General features: G+C 40.9%; 1 protein-coding gene across 1 annotated transcript in view; it reads right to left on the reverse strand.

Annotated features, from left to right (window-relative positions):
- The window catches only part of DCP1A (decapping mRNA 1A), a 33,333-nt gene extending 31,717 nt beyond the window's left edge, over positions 1–1,616 (reverse strand). Inside the window, exons 1-2 of the mRNA XM_014943250.1 lie at positions 1,330–1,616; positions 306–346 (exon numbers count right to left, since the gene is read on the reverse strand). Coding sequence (XP_014798736.1) covers positions 306–346; positions 1,330–1,464 — 176 coding nt within the window. The 5' untranslated portion in view covers positions 1,465–1,616. The remainder of the gene's footprint in view (positions 1–305; positions 347–1,329) is intronic.
- Positions 1,617–22,481: the final 20,865 nt, after the last annotated feature.

Here is a 22,481-nt window from a genome sequence, read left to right on the forward strand (position 1 = left end):
AACAAACTCAATACATTAACAAAGGCCATTTACTAACAAAATAAGCTTGATAAATTCGGTTTTTGTATGGTTACATGTGCAGCATTCATGCAGTTTTATCATTTTAGATGCTTTTGAGAGAATTATTCAGCTATACGTGGAGTTTATTTTTTTCAAATGAATACATGAACATAAAGAGTTAGACAAATAAGTAATTATGAGTTTACTGGATGCAGAAAATCTACTATAGAAGCTACACATGAAGCCACTTGTGGTTTGTTTTCTTAAGAAAGGAAAAAGAAAAAAACCCACAAGAAACCCCTTACCTTTTGTACACAAATAAGGTCCCTTCTATGTCGGTTTTCTCCTACAAAAGACAGCAATCACATTTAAAAGATACACTTGTTCACACAATTACATAGCTTTTACAAAGGGTCGTAACTAGAGATTTACAATGACCTTATCTTTCCATGAGACTTGGCACCCTAGGACTAAAAACGTTTTCAGAAACTACCTATTTTTATTTAGTAAGATTAGGTAATTAAACTCGTTTCCAGAAGACACAGCTCATGCTACCAATCTGCTGATGTCATACACCATATCCTACAAGTTCCCTACGCTGAGCCTGACCAGTCAGAGCCAAACATCTGTCTCACAACTCCTTATTTTGAATATGGACAGTCCATTTGTCAACAAATATCAGACAGGTTGTCTCCCACAGCTGTTATTTCAACGACAGCAACATCAGCACCAGCCAATATCAAAACAGTTTGACTATGGACCGTGCCTCAGTTTCCCACTTCGATTTTCCAAGAAACCTTTACCGTGTGTGTGTGTGTGTGTGTGTGTTTTCCCGGCCAGCACAGAGCTGTGAGCAGCCCCAGCGCTGCCTGCCACCATCTGAACCGCCACATATTTCCAGTTTTATAGTTCTTGGGATAAAACCGGCTGCCGAGCAGCAACTTCTCAAACCCCACTCCCCCTGAACTAGGGCTCTGTTCCACGCGTGTGAGCAAAAAGTTACAACTAAGAAAAAAAAACAAACAACAAAGTCGACCCAGCAACAGCCCCCGAGGCCTTCTCCTCTCCCTCCTCCTCCCCTCCGGCACAGGCGCCCCTTAGGGCGGGCAGCTCAGCGGGGGAAAGGCCCCCAACCCCCAACCCTTCCCTCGGGCGAGCGCAGCCCCCGCCAAGGCACCGGGCCAGGGGGTGCGGGGGCGCGGAGCCCCCTGCGGAGCCCCAGCCCCAGCCCCGCCGCGAACGCTCCGCCCGGGGACCGCGACGCCGCACCCCCCCCCTCCCGGCGCGGCCCGGGCGTGGGGAGAGCCAGGCCCGCTCCTGCGGACTTACCCACTCGTTGGCCTTGGGGCTGAAGCTGTAGAGCGCTACCTGGCCGGTCACGTCGGCGATGCTGGTGATGTACGGGTCGTGCTGCTTCAGGGCCGCCAGGCTGATCTCCTGCCCCACTCTGCTCGCCGACTCCATCTTGGATCCCGGCGGCCACCGGCGGGGGAGGGCAAGAAGCAGCCGCGCGGTGTCACCGGCGCACCCGTCCCCGCCTCCGGCCGGAACCCCGAGCCCCGCGCCTGCCGTTCCGGGGCTGCCCGGGCCTGCCTGGGCCGTGGGGCCTTGGCGGTGTTCCCCGGTGGTGGGGTGCCCGAGGCCGCCCCACGCCCCTACCGACACGCGTGTCCCAGGGCTGAGGACTGGCGTTCGGACACCGCCGCAGAGGGGTCAGTGGCCTTGTGGCACAGGGCCGTGAGCCACAGGTCAGCTGCTGGGCCAAAAACCAGCTCTGTGGCCTTCAGCTGGGTCTGTGGCCTTCAACCGGCTCCATGGCCTTTAGCCAGCTCCATGGCCTTCAGTCAGCTCCATGGCTTTCAGCCAGATGCATGGCAGCCGGGTGTTGTATCCTCCGGTGCTGCCGGGCACCAGCAGTGGCTGTGCCTCCACCAGCTACAGGGTTTGGCCAAGCTCCTCTGTCGGAGCTGAGCGATGGCCTCCACGCTCCCATGCTGCCTAACGTCCAGAGACCCCAACCATCGCCCCACCACACTGTGCTCCATCTCTACCACCTCCCCTCCGTTCCAGCCGGCTGGAGCTCCATCCAGGAGGGTTCTGTCAGACGCGTTGTCACTCTGGTTCAGCTCACACAATGCTGTGAGGAAAGGACTTTTAAGTCCTTTGTTGAAGAAGGGAGCCCACCAGCCGCTCTCCCCAGCTCCACTCTCTGTATCTACTCCCCCTCAGCACCTGGGTGAGATTTTCAGTTGATTTCTTCCCAGTTGTCTCTCCACATCCTGACATGTCATGAAGAGAAATAGCTTCGCTTCGATGGAACATATCCAGCTAAAGACCTCTGTTTTGTTTACAGTGTAACAGGTCATTATTTTTATTGTTATTTTTTATTTACTGACATTAGTAACACGAAGGCTTCTGAGTTTACTGAAGGCCAGCATATGAAGTGCAATGACCTGGGTCATGGGCTGGAGGAATTGTCTTCCAGCACTTTGGGAGTGATGTGGTTTGCTCATGTGTTCGTCATTGTCTTGGTATCTGAATATTTCACAGTCTGCAGTGGCATATGGAATTTTCAATATTTTAAAAGAATTTTAGGTATTTTTTCTCAGCTATAGTAAACACATTAACTGTCCTATGTGGTACCTATTTAACTTTGCTTAGAACATGAACTCAGTAACATGCAATGCACTGAGATTTTTCGTGCAATTGTTTTTTTAATCATTAGTGGATTTTCGGAACAGGAAAGTATAGAATATTTATTAGGACCAAGATAACATCACTGAGATTCCATTATCTTTGTAGCACTTTGTGCTATCTGATAGGACAAAACAGGATTGTAAATTTCAAGCTTCTGACCCTTCTGAGAATGTAAAGAATTTCCTCAGCTCTGTATTACCACAGGTCATGTTCTTCTCCATTGCAGGTGAACATACTTCTGATTTTAATACAGCTTTAGGATATAATCCTCTCCTACAGTGGCAGAGGATGCACTAAATATAAGCAAGCATCCAGCAGTTTTGTGGTTCCATGAAAAGTCTTTCTGACCAACAGTCAGAAAGCTCAGGTATAGTGTAATTTTTAAATTATGAAAGTAAAACTTTTTGGAGATAACATAAATTTACCTCTTTTGATGTCAAACAGTTCTAGCACAAAGAAAAAGACATTTCTTAGGAAAAAAATGTATTCTGGACACAAAATTCCTGTGTACTTCATTCCCTGTAACTCACCCCTGAATCCCAAGACCTAAGCATCACTAAAAAAAAAAAAAAAGAAAAAAAATGTCTTAGAGCTCCATAAATCTTCCATCCCCTTCTAATGGTTTTACTACAGGAGGGCCCAATCTAATCCATAACATTTGGGTTTTCACTGTTTCTGTTAGAAAAGTACATAAAACTTTCCATCCAGGGCAAACAATGACACTTAGTATGATGCCAAAAATACTTTGATGTAAAATGTCTAGTTATTACCCAGTAACACTCTAGATTAGGAAAAGATAGTGTGAGGAAGTTAAAGTTTGAAAACAATCTTTTATAGGAGACAATTGACATTGTGAGGAGTCAAATGAAACAGAAGGGAAATGACAAGAACTTAAGAGCTGGTTTTAAATGGCATTTTAAGCATCTGCACCAAACCGCTCCTTTCTGCAAGATTACTGTCAAGTAAAGGTATCTTTCACAGTGAAAAACTTACTGGCAAAGGACAGCCTTCTGCTGTGTGAGATCTTCTCAAGTGTGAAAACTCCTTGGCTTCATGTTGAATTAAAAGTGAAACATGAGGAGCATTGATAAAAAAAAAAAAAAAAAGAGAAGCTGTGGTTTCTGGTTATGGATTCTTTTCCTCCTTCATCTGCTAATTCCAGTCCTGCATTTTAGTGAGTTTATTCTCCCTGCCCTTCTTCACTGTTGTTGCCTTGGAATAAGATATTTTATATCAAAAATGAGTCATATGGCCTGCCATCTGCTTCCTCCACCTTGAAGTACACCAAAGTATATAATATGTTTAGACGCAAGCTGTGACCTCAGTGTAAACTGCAATGTTCGTTGTATCCATTCAGGCTTGTTCCATGATTACTGTATATTGCAAACCTCTTTGTCCTCCCTTGGCCCTGTGCAGCAGTTTCTGCTGGAGAAATGCTCCTCTCTCGCTTTCTATTGCTGATTCTTGCACTGGACCAGGTAGCAGTGGGATGATGCACATTGAGCTCTTTTGATGTTTTCTCTGTGAGTGGGACAAATTCCATTTGTGTTTCAACAAGTGAAGAGAACGTTATTTTCTATATTTCAGTTATTCGGCTGAGGTTCTATAGGACAGGATAGGATGATTTGTCACTCTAAGTACTATTACCTACTTGATATATGTTAGTATTAAGGTAGGTGAAATAATAACGACCATTTTTTACACCTCCAGTTGCTTGTGACAGCATGGCTGGGTCTCTCCATTGATGTCTGCTCTGCTCTTTGTAGGTACATAATACAAACTCATTTTCTGGCCCCTGTTTTTCACACAGGAGATTACTTATCTATTCCCAAAGCTTATTTGGGCTGCAGTCACTCCTTTCAGACTTCATACAGAAATAGTCTTTTTCAGCCTGCAGTCTCTTTGTTTTTCCCTTGTTAGCTGAATATCATCAGGGAAGAATATATTGCTGCTGTTAAGATGATGGAGAAGTGCAGTAAACTTTCCCAGTCAGTGCATTTTCTGTTATTACTAAAAGTTGAATTAGGGTCTAGTGGAGTCCAGGAAAACTGAGTGACTCATAGAGCTCATATTCTCTTTTTGCTGTTTTTCACTTGAAGCAATTGTCAGAAGTTTCTGGTTTCAGGAGATGTTTCGCAAATGACACTTTTTATTGGTTTGCTTATGGATGTTTTTCCTTGTACTGTAATAGCAGACAATTCTTGGGCTATTGATTAGTAATTGCATTGTTATCTATATATTAAATTTCAATGATAATGGCTGTAATTCTACAGAGTGTTTATTTGGGCTTAGTCCTAGCTAGGGCAAATTGTCCTGATGAAAATTTCCTTAATCAACAACTTACTAAACTTTTAGTTTGCATTTTAATTCTCTGAGCAAACCTGCAAATCTTTAGCCTGCCTTTTTTTTATGAGACACAAATTTCTCTGCTATTTTAAGATGGTTAAAACAACACGGCAAGGGGGAACATGCTAGAATTTTGCAAGGGTTGACGTTTTGTTTGAAAAATCATTTTGTTTCACAGGAGGCGTTACTTAAGCGTTTTTATTTGCTTATTATTTATTACAGTGTTTACTTCTGATGTATTCTTTGCTCTACTATGAACACACATTTGATCTTTGCTGTTGGTGAGGCTGACGGTTCCTGATATTCAGGCTCCTTGCTGTACCTCACTGTACGAGTTCTCCCTGTGGTGATTCTCCAGGCTCATAAAGGATAACTGAAAAACTGCTACAGTTAGAGTTTATGACCCATGTCTCTGTAAATGAGATTTGTAAAAATCTCACCTTTTGAGGATAGCACAGAAATGGCCTTGTATGCTACTCAGCAGTAGTTTGTACCATATTTATGTACATAAAGAAAAGTTACCTTTCCTGGCAATTATTCTCCTCTTCAGGAGTGCCGAGTGAATCATAAGCCTTTCACAGGTCTTCCAACTTGCAGTATGCTCCTGCCGCACTAATGCTGCATCCACGAGTACCTTATTGCATATTCATGGTGACAGATTTTTTTTTATAGCTGTGAAAAATCTTTTTCTACCTTTTGAAGAAAGTTTTCTAAATTGTTTCATATTACAGTATGATAGGGCAGCAGAATTTTTCCTTTCTACCTGAGAGTTTTTAAAATTTGGATACTCTGCAGTATCTGTGGGTCACCAAATCCATTTCTTTTTATCCATCTTTACCTGGCTACAAAACTAAACTTGTTAAAACACTTGTTGGTTGTCATCAGGATAAAATATCACCAGATGTAGAACTAAGATATTTTCCTTGGATTTTTAGTAATTAGTTCCATAATAAATTTGTCAATTCATAATGTGTTACTTGAGTGATACACTAAATAGGAACTGTACACTCTGGGGAAAAAGCTAGAGGAATGGCAAAAGACTTAAGTCGCATGCCTTGCAAGAGGAAACAAAAGAAATTATGTTGCCGTGTGAAAAGAAAGAGAAATTTTTTTTTTAAAAAAAAGAACATGGCAGTTTACACATTTGATGTGTAGAAGATTGTTACAGAAATTGGTTATGCATACCTGCTGGCAAAAGCACAAAATAAAATCAGGTTAATGTGCAGCAAAAATAATTAGGCAGGATCCTAACAATCCTGATCAGTGGGAATTGTTAAGCAATATAACAAGTTACTGAATGATGTCGTGGTGTCTCCTTCACTGTTGTTTTTAGGATCAGATGATAAAATATCTGCCAGGGGTCATCTTTAAATACTTGTTCTTACCTCTGTGCAGAGCCTTTTAGTTCAGGTAATTATTCCATTTCGCTGTTGTATCATTTCTCTCTCACCTTTCTCAGGAGAGCAGCAGCCCTTCACTTCTGCCAAGTCAATTATTTAAGTCAGAATTATGAAATAAGCCAATTATGTGTTTCTACAGTTCTTGACAGCAAAGGTGACAGTTTCTGGCCTGGGTTTTGTTAACAGGGTTGGGGTTTTTTTGAGTGTGTACAGTCTGAATGGATACAGAGCACTGGTAATCTAAACAATTAAACTCCCTGGGACAGGTTGGTGCGTAAAGCGACTCCTGGTTTCGGAGGGTCATCACACTGAAGTGACAAGAAAATAGTTCTGGGCTTGATGACTTACCCAGCTGTAGGTACGGCATTTTTTCCTATTTCTGTGCTGTACCTAAAATAGGAGTAGAGTACCTGAGTTTCTCAGATGTTGCAATACTGAAATCTGAATTTAACGATAAATTACTTCGTTCTCATTTTGTCATGTAATAGTTGCAGTCATGATTCTGTAACAGGAATATATGACTTTTTCTTTTTTCTTTCTTTTTTTTTTTCTCCTTGTACAACTGGCAAAGTGTTCTAGAAAACGTGAAGCAGGAAGCATTCAAAACAACACGGAATTACTGAAATAATGTAATTTAATAACGTACAAGAAAAATGACATAGAAAAGCATTTAGCTGTCTATGTGTTCACTGCCATTTTGGTCAGGAGTATTACCAACAGTTATGGTCCTTCTAAGAGATGCTAATAAAATATTGAACAAAGAAAAGGCATTAAATTACACTTACAATTCAATAAAATCAAGCGAATGAAAATACTCAATTCGATTTATACAGTAAAGCTGTTCCCACAACAACAGTGCAAGAGGTTGAAATAGGTCACAGGCAGCCCTCCTTACATTGCTCAAGAACATTAGAAGGATTAATCATTTATGGATTATCTCCTAGAAACAATGATCTGGCGCAGACAGGTAATCCAATCTGCTCTATCTTTCTAACCTGGTTTGCCGTTTCACAGGGGATTGTGGAAGGGTGGCAATTTTTTCTAGGAAGGCATTGCCTGCCAGCTTGAAGCATGTAGATTGTTGGAATTTGCATCAAAATATGACAGCTCTTCTCTGACAAAGGTACGTAGTGAAATTAGACAGGCAAAAGTAACTTTCTTTAACTAAAGCGCGGAGGTTTGGCTCAGAAATTATGTCGTGTTCACCCTTAGTTATAATCTGTCACCGAACAGAGTAAAGAGAGAAGTTTATCCTTGACAGTTTATCAGAACTAGAGAGAAAATGTTATTCCCAGGACTGTGCATTTTTAATAAATATCCAGAAATGTGTTCTTCCTGACTGAATTTGGGCAAAAATTTAAATGCAACTTATTTTTGAATACAAGCCTTACAGTGATTGCAGCCTCTTGTAAGTACATTAGAAGTAGGTGAACAGCTGACTTTTATTGAATTATATACTTAATGTAATATGTAGGGCTTTAAACATATATCTTTAGCCAGTTTTGTCATATTTTATGCAATGGTACAAGACCTGCTGCTGAATATATCAGAACTGTACTCATTTCATTACTGCAAATGTACTCGATTGCAAATCTCCATTGTGGCAAATTAGCAGCAATTGGACAAAATATTGCAGAAGCAAAGGTGCACCATCAGGGATTCCCTATTGCTTGTTTCATTTTAAGTGTCGTTTCTGTTTTATTGGTATAGTAACATTAGGAAAAACAATATGCAATTGCTTTCACAAGGCAGAGTAGCCTGTTCTCCTTGTACATATTCTAGACTGCACAGATCAAAAAATGACAATTAGATTAGCAAGGTTCTGCTCTGTACAGAACTGAGAAATGCATCAGGAATAATTGTGCATTGTAAGTAGATACCTTGAGCCTTGAGCAAGCTACTTTAGTAGAACTCTGTCAGTTTTTAACTCTGCCAACTTTTAATTATTGCGATACCTACCTTAAATATACCATGTCAGTCTTATGGCATTATTATGTATTTATATTTTTGTTTTCTTGTACACATCCTTTTGTATCCTTTAAGGTTCCTGAGCCACTTTTGATGCCTCTATTTGTCTAGCCCTTGAAATATTGAGACTATGACATAAATGTTATAAAGTGGGTTTATATGCTTATTTCTGAAGCCTTGCTGTAAAATAGCAACTCAGAATTCCTTTTTAATATTTTTAGCTGATCTTCTTGCAAAATATGTGCATCGCAGAATCATCTTTAAAATGGGTTAGATAAAATTTTTATGACCACTTGTGTATTTTTCAATAGGCTTTTCTTGATGAGGTAGAGCACTAATAAAGAAGATACAACACAATTCTGAGAGCAAATAGCTTCTAGAGCTTTTCAGGCAAGACTGGGACCAAATAGAATGTAAAACCGCCAGGGTTTGGGCTGCTTTTGATGCTTCTTCGGTTGTCCAGTGTCAGATGAGTGGGAGTTAAGAAACCTGCATTCATTTCATAGCTTATTAAACCCCTTTCAGCTCTCTGTACCTTTGTTTTCCCAGACATAAAATGAGTACAATGTGACAAGGAAAGAGGTTCAGGGACTCCACTCTGCTCGGGTGGGTGGGTTTCCCCCACTGCCCTCACACCTTCTCTGGGCACTTGCTCATCTGCCTCCTGGAGCTGGGCTGGGACCTGAGTGATACACAGGAGTAGCCAGGCACCGGGGGCACAGCGCCGGGTCATTCTCTGTGTAAGCACACCTATTTCTTGCTCTTTGCTTTGTCAGCTTTTCTCCAGGAGGCATCATGGCCGGGAGTGACATAACCGGGTGGATTTAATGTCTGTTGTGTGCTGAGTTCTGCCCCCGACGGTGGCAATCAGGAGTACATCATGTGTTTCTGCTTCAAACTGCGAGGCTGAGGCAGATCCACCCAGTTTGGGATGGGGTGCCCTTCCTCCAGGGGGTAAGGGAGGAGGGCTAAGAACAGTGTCAAGGAGCCACCCTACTGGCAAAAAGGGAAGCTCAATTACATCATGACTAAGTAAATAAACTGGATGGGATCCTAACCTCTTATTTGGCTTCTGTTCCCCAATTAAGTTCTGGCTGATGGAGAATTCCTTTGCTGTAGTGTCTCAGAAGAGAGCCATAAAGCTGTCTGCTGCGGGTCCTCTGGGGAGCCCTGCGGTTGAGATGCGCGAGGAGTGGCCGGGGAAGGGCATGTCAAGGGGAAGGCACTAACACACAGTGCTGCGGAGATTTGCAACCCAACCAGCACAGAGCTCAGCGTAAGGAGCTGCTGTAGTTCAGGCAGGCCTTAAGGGCTGTGATAGAAGCACAATTGTAGCCTGTAATTTTGGGACCTCATGTCCCTTGACTCTGGTGTTAGGAAATAAACGATCTGATAGTAATGAATTATTTAAGAACAAAACCAGTAATGTCTTATTTAATTAATTTCAAATGGGTTGCGTGCAGTTATGTGTGTCAAGCAAAATGGCAGTCAACTAGTAAAATATTTTCTACAAAATTCTCTCTACAGAGAGAATTTTATTATTTATTATTATTTATATATTTTATTAGTATTACTGAATTTTCATTTTGAAAACAAATGTAACTTTAGAGATTAATTTGCAAATTATATTGGTCACTTTGACATGTTTTCAAAGGAAAAAGAACTAACTGATATGTTGTGTGTTGAAACCATCCAATGCGTTCATACAGTAATTTTTCCCTGGTGGTGTTTCACAATAAAATTACTTTTGCATGTGGAATTAGCGTACTGAAATGATGAATCCAAAGAGCTTGTGCAGGGGTCATGCATTTTGTCAGATAAGGATTGAAGAGCTGATAAGCATCTCTCCAATAGATTGTAATAATCATAAATAGTTATTTAAACACCTCTTGAGTGCCAGTTTACATGACAGGCTCTAACAGGTTCTTTCAAAACTCTCACAGTCATTATGTTGACTATTTCTCATTCGCAAAATTATTGCCTCTTCTAAAGTCTGTATAAACTCTGTGATTTTCCGATCAATTACTTTTAACAGACAAAAGCTCCAGTGTAAACAATGCACGTATGCAAAACCAGCCGAAGCACCACATCTCCTCTCACTTTTTCCTTTGGTGTGGTGCCTTCCAGAGCTGGCCAGTTCAGATGAGCTTTGCAGTCCTGGAGGTCTAAACCCAGTGCCTGCCTGACTGCCCGGCTCCTCCTCTGCCTGTCAGTGCAGGCACGGAAATCGGTGATGTGTAGGTCAAAGTTGCCATGCCTTTTTCCCCATCCCTGGATGCATGGGTGCACCTCACGTTGGTCAGACAGAGACGGGGTATTTTTTGGAGGCTTGACAGTTCCATGACAAAGCAGAGCTGCCAACCAAGGGAATTGAGTTCCAGAAGTGATTAACTATCCTACGGGGCAGGAATGACCAGATTCCACTATTAATCCTAGCGGAAAAAAAATCAAAACCAGTTACAAAAAAATAGAACCAAAATTTGCCTCTGTAAAATGTTTTGACTCTGAGACAAAAATGGCATTCTTTTTGCCTTTTTTTTGGATTAAGAAAAATTCTGATCAGCTCTGTTTTCATGATGGACTTGTCACCTGAATGATTCATAGGTGGTTATGTCTAGGAGGTAAGCTGAATTGGGAGGGAGAGCTGTTGGGGTCGCTGTGATGCGTGGAAGAGGAGTGTGGGACTGGCCGGGGGGAAGGCCACCTGCTCCTCCTGCTCTTTGCTTTAGCTCTTGGTACCAAGAATGTCCGCGTGGGAGCAGGAGGGGAGCTCAGGCTGAAGGCAAAGCCTGACCTCAGGTCTAGCATAGATGGTCATGTTTTGGAATGTATTTGTGTGGGAAGGGGACCGTTTGACTTTGGTAATATCATGGGTACATATTTTTGGTAAGATTCTCCCATTATAGTCTGATTTAGGGTTTTTTCCTTGTTTTTTTTTTTTTTTTCTTTGGACTCAGTCTTAAATTCCAGCTGTAACAGGGAGCTGGCCAAGTAGGCTGTGTAAACTGTTTAGATTTAGCACTTCAGGGCCACCATGTGATTCATGAGCTTCTGTGACATGAGGGCTAGGCAATGCTGTTGGCTTACAAACAGCTGTGGGGAATGCTTAAATTAAAAGAGCAATAATCTGTTAGTCTCGCTCCTTTAGAAAATCTCCCAAATATTACTCTGTAATATCAGGGTTTTTACATTTATTTAACTTCAGATATACTTTTTAAACAACTTAATCTACGTCATGGTCCTTGTTTAACGGTCACTTTTCTGCAAAGTGCTCTCCATGGCTTAGTGGCCCCATGCCAACTGCTGAGAGGTTTGAAGAGTAGTAACTGTTTGTTTTTAAGTAATGAGAGACCTAGTGAGAAAAATTCACTGCAAGTGAAAGCTAGTAACTGAAATACTGACTTTACCAGGTGGGCATGGCTGCCAGTGTAAGGGCACTTCATCAAACACTTTGAGAAAGAAAAAAATAAATGTATCATAATTCCTGTAATTGTACAACTGTGTTTTGTTTATTACCATCATGTCAGCAGAGCAGAGAAAGATATTTCTCAAACATTCTCCAATTCTCATTAGTTCTTTATAACCTTGACAAAAAAAATCAGAGAGGAAGATCATAGAATCATAGAATGGTTTGGGTTGGAAGGGACTGTAAAGATCATCTAGTTCCAACCCCCCTTCCTGCCAGGACACCTCCCACTAGACCAGGTTGCTCAAAGTCCCATCCAGCCTTGAACATCTCCAGGGCTGGGGCATCCACAACTGTGGAAGTTTTTGTCTGGAATAAAAAGAAATTGCTTATGTTCTATCTCTTTAAGTTTATTTTTCATTTGCATCTCTAGTCGGAATTTAATTATTAATGTTTACAAAAACATATTCTGGTATATGGGCTATTTGCAAACTGTTCACTGAGATTATCTGAGATATCTCTTAATTGTAGTTTTAAGCAACATTGTGGTCGTCCTTGAAAGGCTCCCAAAGCCATCAAGTGTTCAAGAGGATATGCTAATGAGGCATATAATGGTACATCAAGTTGAATTTGTTCTTTTAATTTATACACAAAAAGGTTATTTTTGATACTGTTTAACCTGTTCCTCATTAAAAATAACCTAATACTAGAAAATGTTTATGCTGTAAAATTGTCAAAAGAGGGAATCTTGCTTATTTGTATGTAGCCAAAGGAACAGAGTAGCAGCAGGGCTTGTATATATACTTCTGTTATAATCAGCAAAATGGTAATAGAGGAAAAAGACAACTAAAATGCAGATCTGTAGCAAGATCTTCTGTTAGTTCATGGATTTTTGAGGCATCTACAGTCTCTTTGGGGCCCTTTTTTTTCTCATATTTCAACTGGAACTGCCTTTTTTTTGCACTTCCACTGAGCTGATGGGAGAGAGGAACTTTGCAAATCTCCATAACTTATTTTTCCAGTGGGAAGCTTTGCGAACATACGTATGGCTGTTAGGGGCTTCACTCATCTGTGTAATCAGGGAAGCTGTTACCAGCCCGATCCTGGATCTGGATGACCTGAGCTGAGCTCAGTGGTGGGCTGTTAAGGACTGCTAGCTGGGCTGGCCCTTTCAGCACGTCCACAGTCATGAACACTACGGTCACCCCGTAAATGCTCGCTGGTGCTAACATCAGTGCTATTTAAGGGAGCACCTAAATTTGTTCTCTGACTAGTCAGTAGCTGAGGTCTGTGGCTATTTGAAAATGCTCATTTTGTGACCTTCGGCTCAAATCCAGGACCTATTTCAGTCCTAACCTTTCGCTTGTATCTTGGTTTCTGACTCAGGCTCTTGACCTTTGGTATTTAGCCTGATTCCTGGTCTTTGGGTGCCAGATCACCTCTTGTCCTAGGCCTGGGTTCTGGTTTCAGATATTAGCTCTAGCTGCTTATTGTAGCTTGGCACTTAAATCTTATTTGTGCTTCTGAAATTTTCCCCTTAAGTGACTAATTGTACTACTTACATTTCTTTTTCAGCCTTTATGTAAATGAGTCAAAACTCTTGTAATCAGAACAGCTCTATTCTAAATGCATCCTTTCTCTCATTGGTCACTAAACTGTGGATGCAGAGCTGTTTGGACACTCCTCCAGGAATCCGTCATTCCTACTCAACGTGGGTAGTCACTCGGTTGCCTTTGTGCTCACACTTATCTGTTAGGATGGCTCCTGGCCTCTGTGCGGGTGGGTGGGTGTCCATCAGCAGATCCTCAGCCCCAGGTGGCCACGGGAAGTCTGCTTTATGGCTGGAGGTTCCAAAAGCCAAAGCAAATGCAAGCCTGATAAATCCCAGCATCCTGTTCGCCACAGATCTGTTGCTGAGACACCAACCTGTCAATTGGCTTATTTGACCAAAGGTGTCAGAATGAAAAACTCTCCATAAATTAAAATGAAATCAGTTAATTTCCTTTTAAGACATTTTATATGAAATGACAGCAAAATCATATTTCAGGAAAATAAAAACCACCCCCGACATCCCTGTAGTATATTCAGTAAAAGCATCACAAAATTCTGTCGGTTTTGAAGGTCAGATGGCAACGCTTCATGTTCACAGTCATGACTACATGCTCACGTGAGTTTGTTTCCCTGGCTTTACAGGGACTGTTCGCGTGAATAACTGCTCCCGCAGAGCGAATAAAAGCATTTGCAATCTGGTCCCAGCTGGAAACTTATTTCCGAAGCCAGTTCGGTCCCTTCATAAAGCGCAGATTCTTTATTTTATCTTGTTTTGTATTTAGTTCAAATCATTTGAGATCTTTGGGTTGAGTGCTACTCCATTCCAAATCGCTTCCTATTGGAAGAGATGTACATTTCAGAGCTTTTAATTGTTTCTGGACACATATTTGGAATAGAGATATTCTTTTTGTCTGGGAGGAGAAGGGTAATTGCTGCCTGCCTGGATATCAGTTAATGAGCGGTCTCCTCACCAGTGGACACCTGGCTAAATTCTCTCCTTTGCTGAGTAATTTATTAAATAACTACAAGACTATTCAGGCAGCCCCAATAGTATTTTATAACAAAGCACTAACTACTTGGTATATTTAATGGCAAAAAGGGATGTAAGGAAAACCAGGGTATATATTTGCAATTGCTTACAAGCCTTTCTCTCACACCTTTCTCTTGGATCACAGAGCTCGATGGATTAGATGCAGTTGTTCTTGAAGCGAGGATAAAGCATAATTTCAGAGGAGATACTGACTGTCCTTTTCTTCCAAGATTACAAGTTAACGTAATCTTGGCCTCCTCGGGAATGCAGCGTAACATTTCAAACAGGAATCACTGCCGTAGCCTCAGCAAGGCTGCTTAGATAGGGAGAATCAGCTCCACTGAGTGCTGCTGTTGTGTAGTGGCTTGGGAAGCACACGGGGAAATGCACGATAAACCTTTCTCTTGGCTCTCCTGTCACATCTTCGGTGGTGTGGCTGGCCATTAACATGCCACCGGCTCAGCAAGAGCGCTGGGGTCTGCCCACATCACTTGGGAGCTGTCAAGTGGATAAGACAAGCTTCCTGGGGAATGTATTAGGGATAATTACAGGAAGGTGAAGTTAAATCTCATCCATGTGCTGCACCGAGTGCTGTGAGCAAAGGAGGGTTTATTCTGCCGTACGGGAACCAGATGGACTCGGTGACTGTTCTTTCGGTTTCTGGGGGAGAATTCAGTACATATGGTGTGGAATCAGCGCCTCATTTTGTCGGTTCCAGTCACACCACCACAGTCTCCTTCCACCCCCCCAAATTATTATTTTTGTTGTTTTATAAACAGCAAATCTACTGGTGAGTGTGAGCAGGTATGTGTTAAGGCAGCGTTTTGAAGTTTGCCAGCTCTTTATCTCTTTGGCTGAACCCCCCCTGGAGTCCAAAAGCCCAAGTTCTTTTCTTCTCTTTCCTGCAGGGTAGAGACAGCTGTTGTTTTGAAAAGAGAGGCTCCGTACCATAGTCATTCTTCTCAGCAATTCGAAAAAAGCACAAGCTTTCTGTTACTCTAATGCCTTATGAGATGATTTGTTGTTTATATATGCATATATATATAATATATTCCTGTATAAATTGTGAAAATGGAAGGTCAGTAGATTCAAGGGTTTGGTCTAACCCTGTTCTTTTAGGACCAATCCTTGCAGCTTATCTAAGGTATCTTAGTACATACACAAAAAATATGCATGGGTATTTCCTAGGTATTACTTAATGAGTAATCCTAATAGTTGGTTCTAATGCTGGGAAATGCTAACTGGGGAGGAAGCACACTCTAGTTTTCAGGTCCTCCTTTCCAATATGTGGTTCCTACAAAACTGAACACAGGAATATTAAAACATTGTTCTGTACAGCACTGTAGTTCATCTGTTGCAGCCTTTCTGCAGCGAAAACAAGGATTAACTCCATATCTTAGTATACTGAATAATTCAGTGTGCTGCAGAAGATTAATTTGAAGAGAGCCCTTTTTGCAAAGTAGTAAGTAGACAAGCAAATTGGGGACCTGGCTTGGTAACTCCAGTTTAAATTTATATAACTGTACTTCATGGTATGATCATATAAAAAGAAATTTAAATCCTTGTAGTCTACTTATTAAAATAATTTCCTTTTTAGTTTTATATAGAACTTTTCTACCATGTTTTGAATTTGTGTAAAATCATGAAGCTTTGTTTTTAATTAAATGTGTATGGTACAAAGAAAGAAACTATCAATTTAGATATTAATATGTAATAGGCAAAGACCTAAATAATACATTTTGGTGTCCGTTAATTCTTCCTTGAGTAAACATCTGCCCATTCTTGAGAGGTGTTTGTGATAGGGCAGTTTTGCTGTCATTTCATCCCACAGTTCTAGAATATTATAGCAATAAGTAGCACAGAAAAGAAAGGTTTGCATAATGGAGGCAACTAACTCCTATCAGGACCAAAACGTGTTAAAGAGCAAGGCTGAAGCATTGCCCTGTCCTCTTGTGACAGATCAGAAATCATGGGTGTGGACAACACAAACCAGGTCATCTTTTGGCTTTGGCTGGCTTGACCTTGGGTCAGCTTAGAACAATTTTCATATGAACAGCAAACCTGGACTAGTGTTACAGGTAAAGGAGAAGCAGGACCTCATGGTCCTCTAAACACTTTTTTTGGGTATTTAAAGTAGTAGTTAGTTCTCAAGGCAGAAGGGGTTAGTGATGATCCTTTAAAACAATGATGATCCCTTAAAACAATGATGATCCCTTTTTTATTTAAGAAAAAAAATCTATCCTTACTGAAATGTTATTAAAGGCTGTTTAGAATGTTTTTGTTTTAATTAAGTGCTTAAGTGGAATTAGGAAAAGAATTACACTGACTTCGGAAGACTTTCAGATGGTGGTGCCAGTTTGCTCTTTATGGCGATCTGAAGGACTGCCATCAGACATAACTATCACAGCACTTGTCTCACTGGCAGCTGGAGCTGCTGCCTTTTGTTTTCGCAAAACTGGCTGAAGTTTTATTTCATCCTGGTTTGTTTACTTTGCCTTGATTCCCACTTTCAAATATTTCAGCAGCAGATGTGAAGATTGAGAGAAGCGATTTCTATTCCTTGTTTGATGGTGCATAAGATTTGTGTCTTGCGTTGTGGACTCTCTAACTCAGTTTTATTTCTAATATTTCAGAAAGCACACCTATAACTTGTGAGATAAAAAAAGTCATTGAACCTGTTATTGTCCATTGCACTTAGGCTTTGGCTTTTCCTTTGTATTTACCATTATTCATTAATAATAACACGCTGACTCACATTTTATTATGCACAGACACTCCGTACGCATGAGAAAGACCTGCCAAAGCCTAGGAAGCTTTTTTTTTTTTTCCTCCAGTGAATTTATTATCTTCTAAGTCCTGCCCCGTATCGATTTTTTTGCAACAAGATCTTTCTATGTGTCAGCGGATCAAAGATGCCTTTAAACCCGCCTGTTTCCCCAGGTGAGGGATCAGCCCTAGGATGGTGTTGGTTTAGGATGTGCTAGAGGGTGGGATGTGAGAAGTTTTACAACTCCACAAGCTCCACTCTGATGGCAGATGTTAAATGGCTTTTAACTTCCCCGAGTATATCCTAGCAAGGGATTGTTCTGCCTGCTGGTTTTTCGTTATAATTCCTATCTACTTCGTGGATCTTACATTTAGATGTAAAATCTAATGGCCTTCAGAAATTAATTGATATAACTTTCTACTGGGAAAACAATTGCAAAACTATTGTGAAAAGCTTCTTTTCTGACTCATCTGTTTGTGGACAAGTATTTGTATTTCACCCTGAATCGGAGGCACTTTTTCTGCTCTGTCAACTCCATGTTGGAGCAGCCGTAGTTCCTGCGTTCTGCCTGAAATTGGCTCCTTTTCCTCTTCCCGTAAGTGGGTTTGGACAGGAACTAAGTAGTGGATGAAGCATCCACCATGAGGTCATTTCGCTGCTGTTACATATCCCTGTATCTATCAGGCTTTCCACGGTACAAGTTTGGACACATTATAGAAAAGCTGATAGTGCCTTTCAATGTGAGGGTTCCCACCGTGCAGAGCTATGGAGGGGTGTCCTCTGTGGCCCCTCGGGCTCCTTACTCCCTTTTGCACTGTTTTGAAACTGCACTGAGACCATCCATATGGAAGTTCCCACATCGTTTCCAGCCCGGGCAGAGACACTGGCAGAGCACGCTGGACCTTGCCCAGACTTCATGCTTGAACGTTTTTGATACACTCAGATTCCCAATGAAAAATCTGGGGTTTGAGTTTGGAGAACAGTGTGGTAGTAGGTACTGAATAATTTGACACACGTTTCTGACTGACTGCTAGGTAATTTAAGGCTTCGAAACTCACTATGTAAAAAAAAAAGGTGATGTGGAAGGTAGGTTTGGGATAAAAGCAACTTTTAGGTGTCTTTAGCAATTAAGAAGTTTTTAAAAAAAGAAAGTCTTTGTTCATATATTTTCAAGAGTGATACTCTAATTACTTTTTCTACTAATACAGACTGTTGAGTTAAGAAAACACCCAGTGCATTAGCTTTTAAACACCTTTAAAGTTCTTATTCTCTGAGTTTGGTATAGGCATTAAATTAGTAGCAGCTGTTTCCAGCCTCTTCCCCCTGAATATGGATCACAGACACAGGATGTATGATTTATAAAATGTGTGCAAGTGCAGACCCATTCCTAAAAGTCAGGACAGCATCAGGTAGTTCTTTTTAATTTTTCCGTTTCTTTAAAAGCCGATAAAATCAAAAATTTCCAATAAGCTGTAGAAAAAAGATTTCTTACTGTTGGAAAATACCTAATTCAAAATGTCTTCTAGTGATATGGAAGAACTTCATATGTAAAACATTCCAAGCATTTAAAAATACTCCACTTGAACACTTCAATTTTTCATTTGGATCTTTTTTCTTGTTCAAACTTCTAGACATACAGACTATAATATTTCAACATTACTGTAAAAATACTTCAACAGGGCCTGATTGATAGTTCTAAATTAAAAGACAGTGGAATCCACATTTTACTAAACATTTTGGAGTTTCAACATTTTTAACCACTTAGGATGAAAATACATTTTGAAATACCTGGATTTCCAAAAGGATAAACAATTTATTACTCCAACTAAAAGGGGTTTTGCCACAGAGCTCCCCTATGTAGGATCTGTACCCAGATCACACAAAGCAGTGTGTTTCCTCTTGCAGTCTTGACTATTAAAGCAGGAGAGCTGTCAGATGAGAGAAAATGTGTGGCACGTAAGAACTGTGCATCAGTAACACATTGTTTAAAATCAAAGGAAGTTAAGACCAAAAAAATCATGTTTCTTTTCACCTTAACAGTAAATCAAACAAGCGTTAATTAACCTTCAGAGACAGCACTAACTTCAGAAAATAACTGCTTTTCCAGGATTTTTATCACTGGAAAGCCCTTGGTCTCCAAATACATAGCACAGAACTGTTTTTACAGTTCCCAGGGATTATTTAAAGAAGAAAAGAAGTTGCATCAAGATTTTTAGTCTGACTGAAGTCCATGAACATTGGATTAGGTCCTTAGATCCGGTTATGTAAACATTTCTGTAACATTTTTAGACTGTAATGTTTGAACTGTTACTATAGAACACTGCGGTGCTTTTCATAGCTTGATGTTTTAATACCTACGCTTGCAGAGCTTATAATTTATTTTCCACCTGATACATGCCCTTCCCATGTTAATGTATACACTGGTATTTAAGCCTAACAGTTTTTCCTTTCTGTGCTCGTTGAAATATGTGAAAGAGCTGCCCGAGTCTGACAAAATGTAGGAAAGTTGCTGAGCCGCAGTGATTCTTGCACCAGAGGAGAAGTTCTCCTTTGCATTTTATCTTGCAGTTATTTCCTGTTTACCTGTGGGTAAGAACAGGCTTTTTTAATTCCACTGTCTTTAATCCTCATGCCTAGTGAGTGGATAAATGTGACCACCCATATGAATGCTGCCTTGAAGACTTTCAACCTATTTTCTCCTTTTCTTGCTCTTTATAAGCTTTATCCTTGTATAGCTCTATCTTTGTGTAAAGTCAATGCAAAGTCTAAGGGCCTTGTCCAAGAATGCTTAATTCCACTTAAAAACCTTGCTTCAGGTGTTACCTCGGGCTTCAGTGGCACGGAAAGACTGTGCTAGACTTTGCAGAGGAGGCTTGGGGGACTAGGAAATGATTGATTTTCATTCAGGGAGCTGTTTGTTCAGGTACAAGATGAAGACAATGCTCATGATTCTGGGGTCCCATTCGAAGGAAATGAGGACCTCAGGTTTAAAAAGACCAGACTCTTCTCCTGTTAATTCTGCACGCTACACTGACTTTGTACCTAAGAGTTCCAAAAATGTATCTCACTACTGGCTGGGTAGTGTTAAACAAAGGGAGCAGATTGATCTAAAAAGAGTGAATAGATGCCTTCTATCAGAACCGCTGAAAGATCACACACTGACAAAAGTGAAATGCGGTCCCTCATTCATTGTTCATTCATTCTACGCTCCTCTGCCATCTGTTACACGAGCACAGTGACACACTAAATCATTGCATCTCAAAGGCATCAGCATCTTGCACAGGGGAAGCAGCCTGAGAGTGCCAGGAAAATGGTTTTGAATGTGTGACCTGTATCTTATGCAAACAGCACACCCTTCCCTGACAACACAGGCAAGCAGGGGAATGGAGTTCCACTTCTGCTCTGTGATAAATGACAGTAAATTTTATATTAAAACATGTATGGATGTCCTCATAAACTTAGGACAGAACTGTGGTTCTTAAGCAACAGCATTAATTACTACAGTGAAAAAAATTCCTTTGCTACCAAATTAAACTAATGTTGTGTGGACATGTGTTTGTTTTAATACTGCCTTTAATTCCCTGTTTCTTACAACCATTGGAGCTCTCATGTGATGAGCTCAGTATAATTTTTCCATGTTCAGCAGTTGCACTGCGTTAGGAATGATGCACTAGTCGTTCTCAAACACTTGAACATATATTATACCCTGCTGCCCTTCTTCAAGAGCTGCTGAAAGAATGTCACAGTCCAAACCTGCACTCATTTATGAAGTCAAGGAAGATGCTACCCTAACAAAGTCAATGGCATTAGGTGACCTATATAATTGTTATCTTAAAGTCTTTGTTATAACTAATTCTGAACATGGGAACTAAACACTTTCTTTTCTGACTTACTGGCATTCTTCATAATCCTCATAAAATTTTACTGAGATAATAACAGCAATCCTGTGTTTCATAGATAGTACTGTTCATCTCTAAGTGCTTTTTAAAGATAAGAAGCACCTTCATTGATGCTGAAACAAAATTGAATAGCTTGTGCTAAGTCCCACAGCACCTACTGACAAAAACGGGGAGTGAGTAAACGTCCAATGCACCCAGTCTGTGTGGATCTGTAACGGCATCTTTCTTGTTCTTTGAAAGAAAATTACTTTTCTATGAAAGTAATCAAACCTGTTAAAAACTTTTAAAAAACCATGGCTCTACACACACTTTGGCCTAGCATTAGCTAGCTCTGTTACTGCAAGAAGTGGTCCGAAACCTCTCTGACCTTGTTCACAAGCTGATCCACAGGAACAGAGATTCTTACGGGTTAGAAGGGACCCCAGGAGTCCAACCTCCTGCTTGAAGTAGGCATCAGTACTGATCTCAGACATGGTTGCTCAGGTCTTTGTCCAAGTTAAAACTGACCCATCATCACAGCTTAATATTAATCTAACTCAGTTCTTTACACTGGGCCATTCTGCATCCCTATGGGTACCAGTGTTTAGGCTGCCAGAGGAGCTGAGGCAATAAAGCAGGGGGGCAAGTGAGATAATTTCTTTCAATGTCAGTACTAATTCATGCTACCCTACGATGGAATGTTGGAGTATAAGAGAGATTTTGATGCTATGCTCAGTCCTGCTTTCTTTTTGTATTTGGATATTTGTTGGAGCAATCTCTGAAAGGAGGAAGGGAGAAAGGTACACTATGCTGCTTGAGAGAAATCTCTTATTTTAGTGGCACTTTCCACCCCCCCCCGCCCCAGTCCAAGGAGACATCTTTTCATACAGTCCCTGTGCGAAGTCTGATACCCACTGTTCAGATGTAATATTTGTGTGTGGTCTGCCTCTTCTTTCTAGCTTATTTCCGTTGTACTGCAGCATAAATTTAACTTAAATTACCATGTTAATACTTAGTCTGCTGGATCTTTTAAGCCATTCATAGTAGTTTCATAACAGTATGTCTCACTGAGCTTTCAGTGCAATTCCCTCTCTTTCACACCATCTTATTGAGAGAAGGGATAGTTCTCCTGGCTCCACTTTCTGCATCATGCTGTGTGTGATACTGTTTATTCCTGACATGTGAAGGTATCTTAGGATGCCGTCCTTGAAGCCTTTGCTTTCCTTTTCGCCGTGTTCTTATTGTGTCTGTCTGTGCTTTAAGTTTTATGCTCTGCCAAATTTTAGCCTGGAGTGACAGCAGAGAAATGAGCATTATAATGAAAGTGCTGACAAACCCTTAGCTGTAATGACGTGAATGGCGCAGCTATCATTTGAGTTTGCTGCGTGCTTTACTTTAAATCTTTAATGCTATTTTCTCCTTTTGCCCTGTGTTGAGC

The sequence above is a fragment of the Calidris pugnax genome, unplaced genomic scaffold (genome assembly GCF_001431845.1).
Source record: "Calidris pugnax isolate Ruff unplaced genomic scaffold, ASM143184v1 scaffold128, whole genome shotgun sequence".
Lineage (NCBI taxonomy): Eukaryota > Metazoa > Chordata > Aves > Charadriiformes > Scolopacidae > Calidris > Calidris pugnax.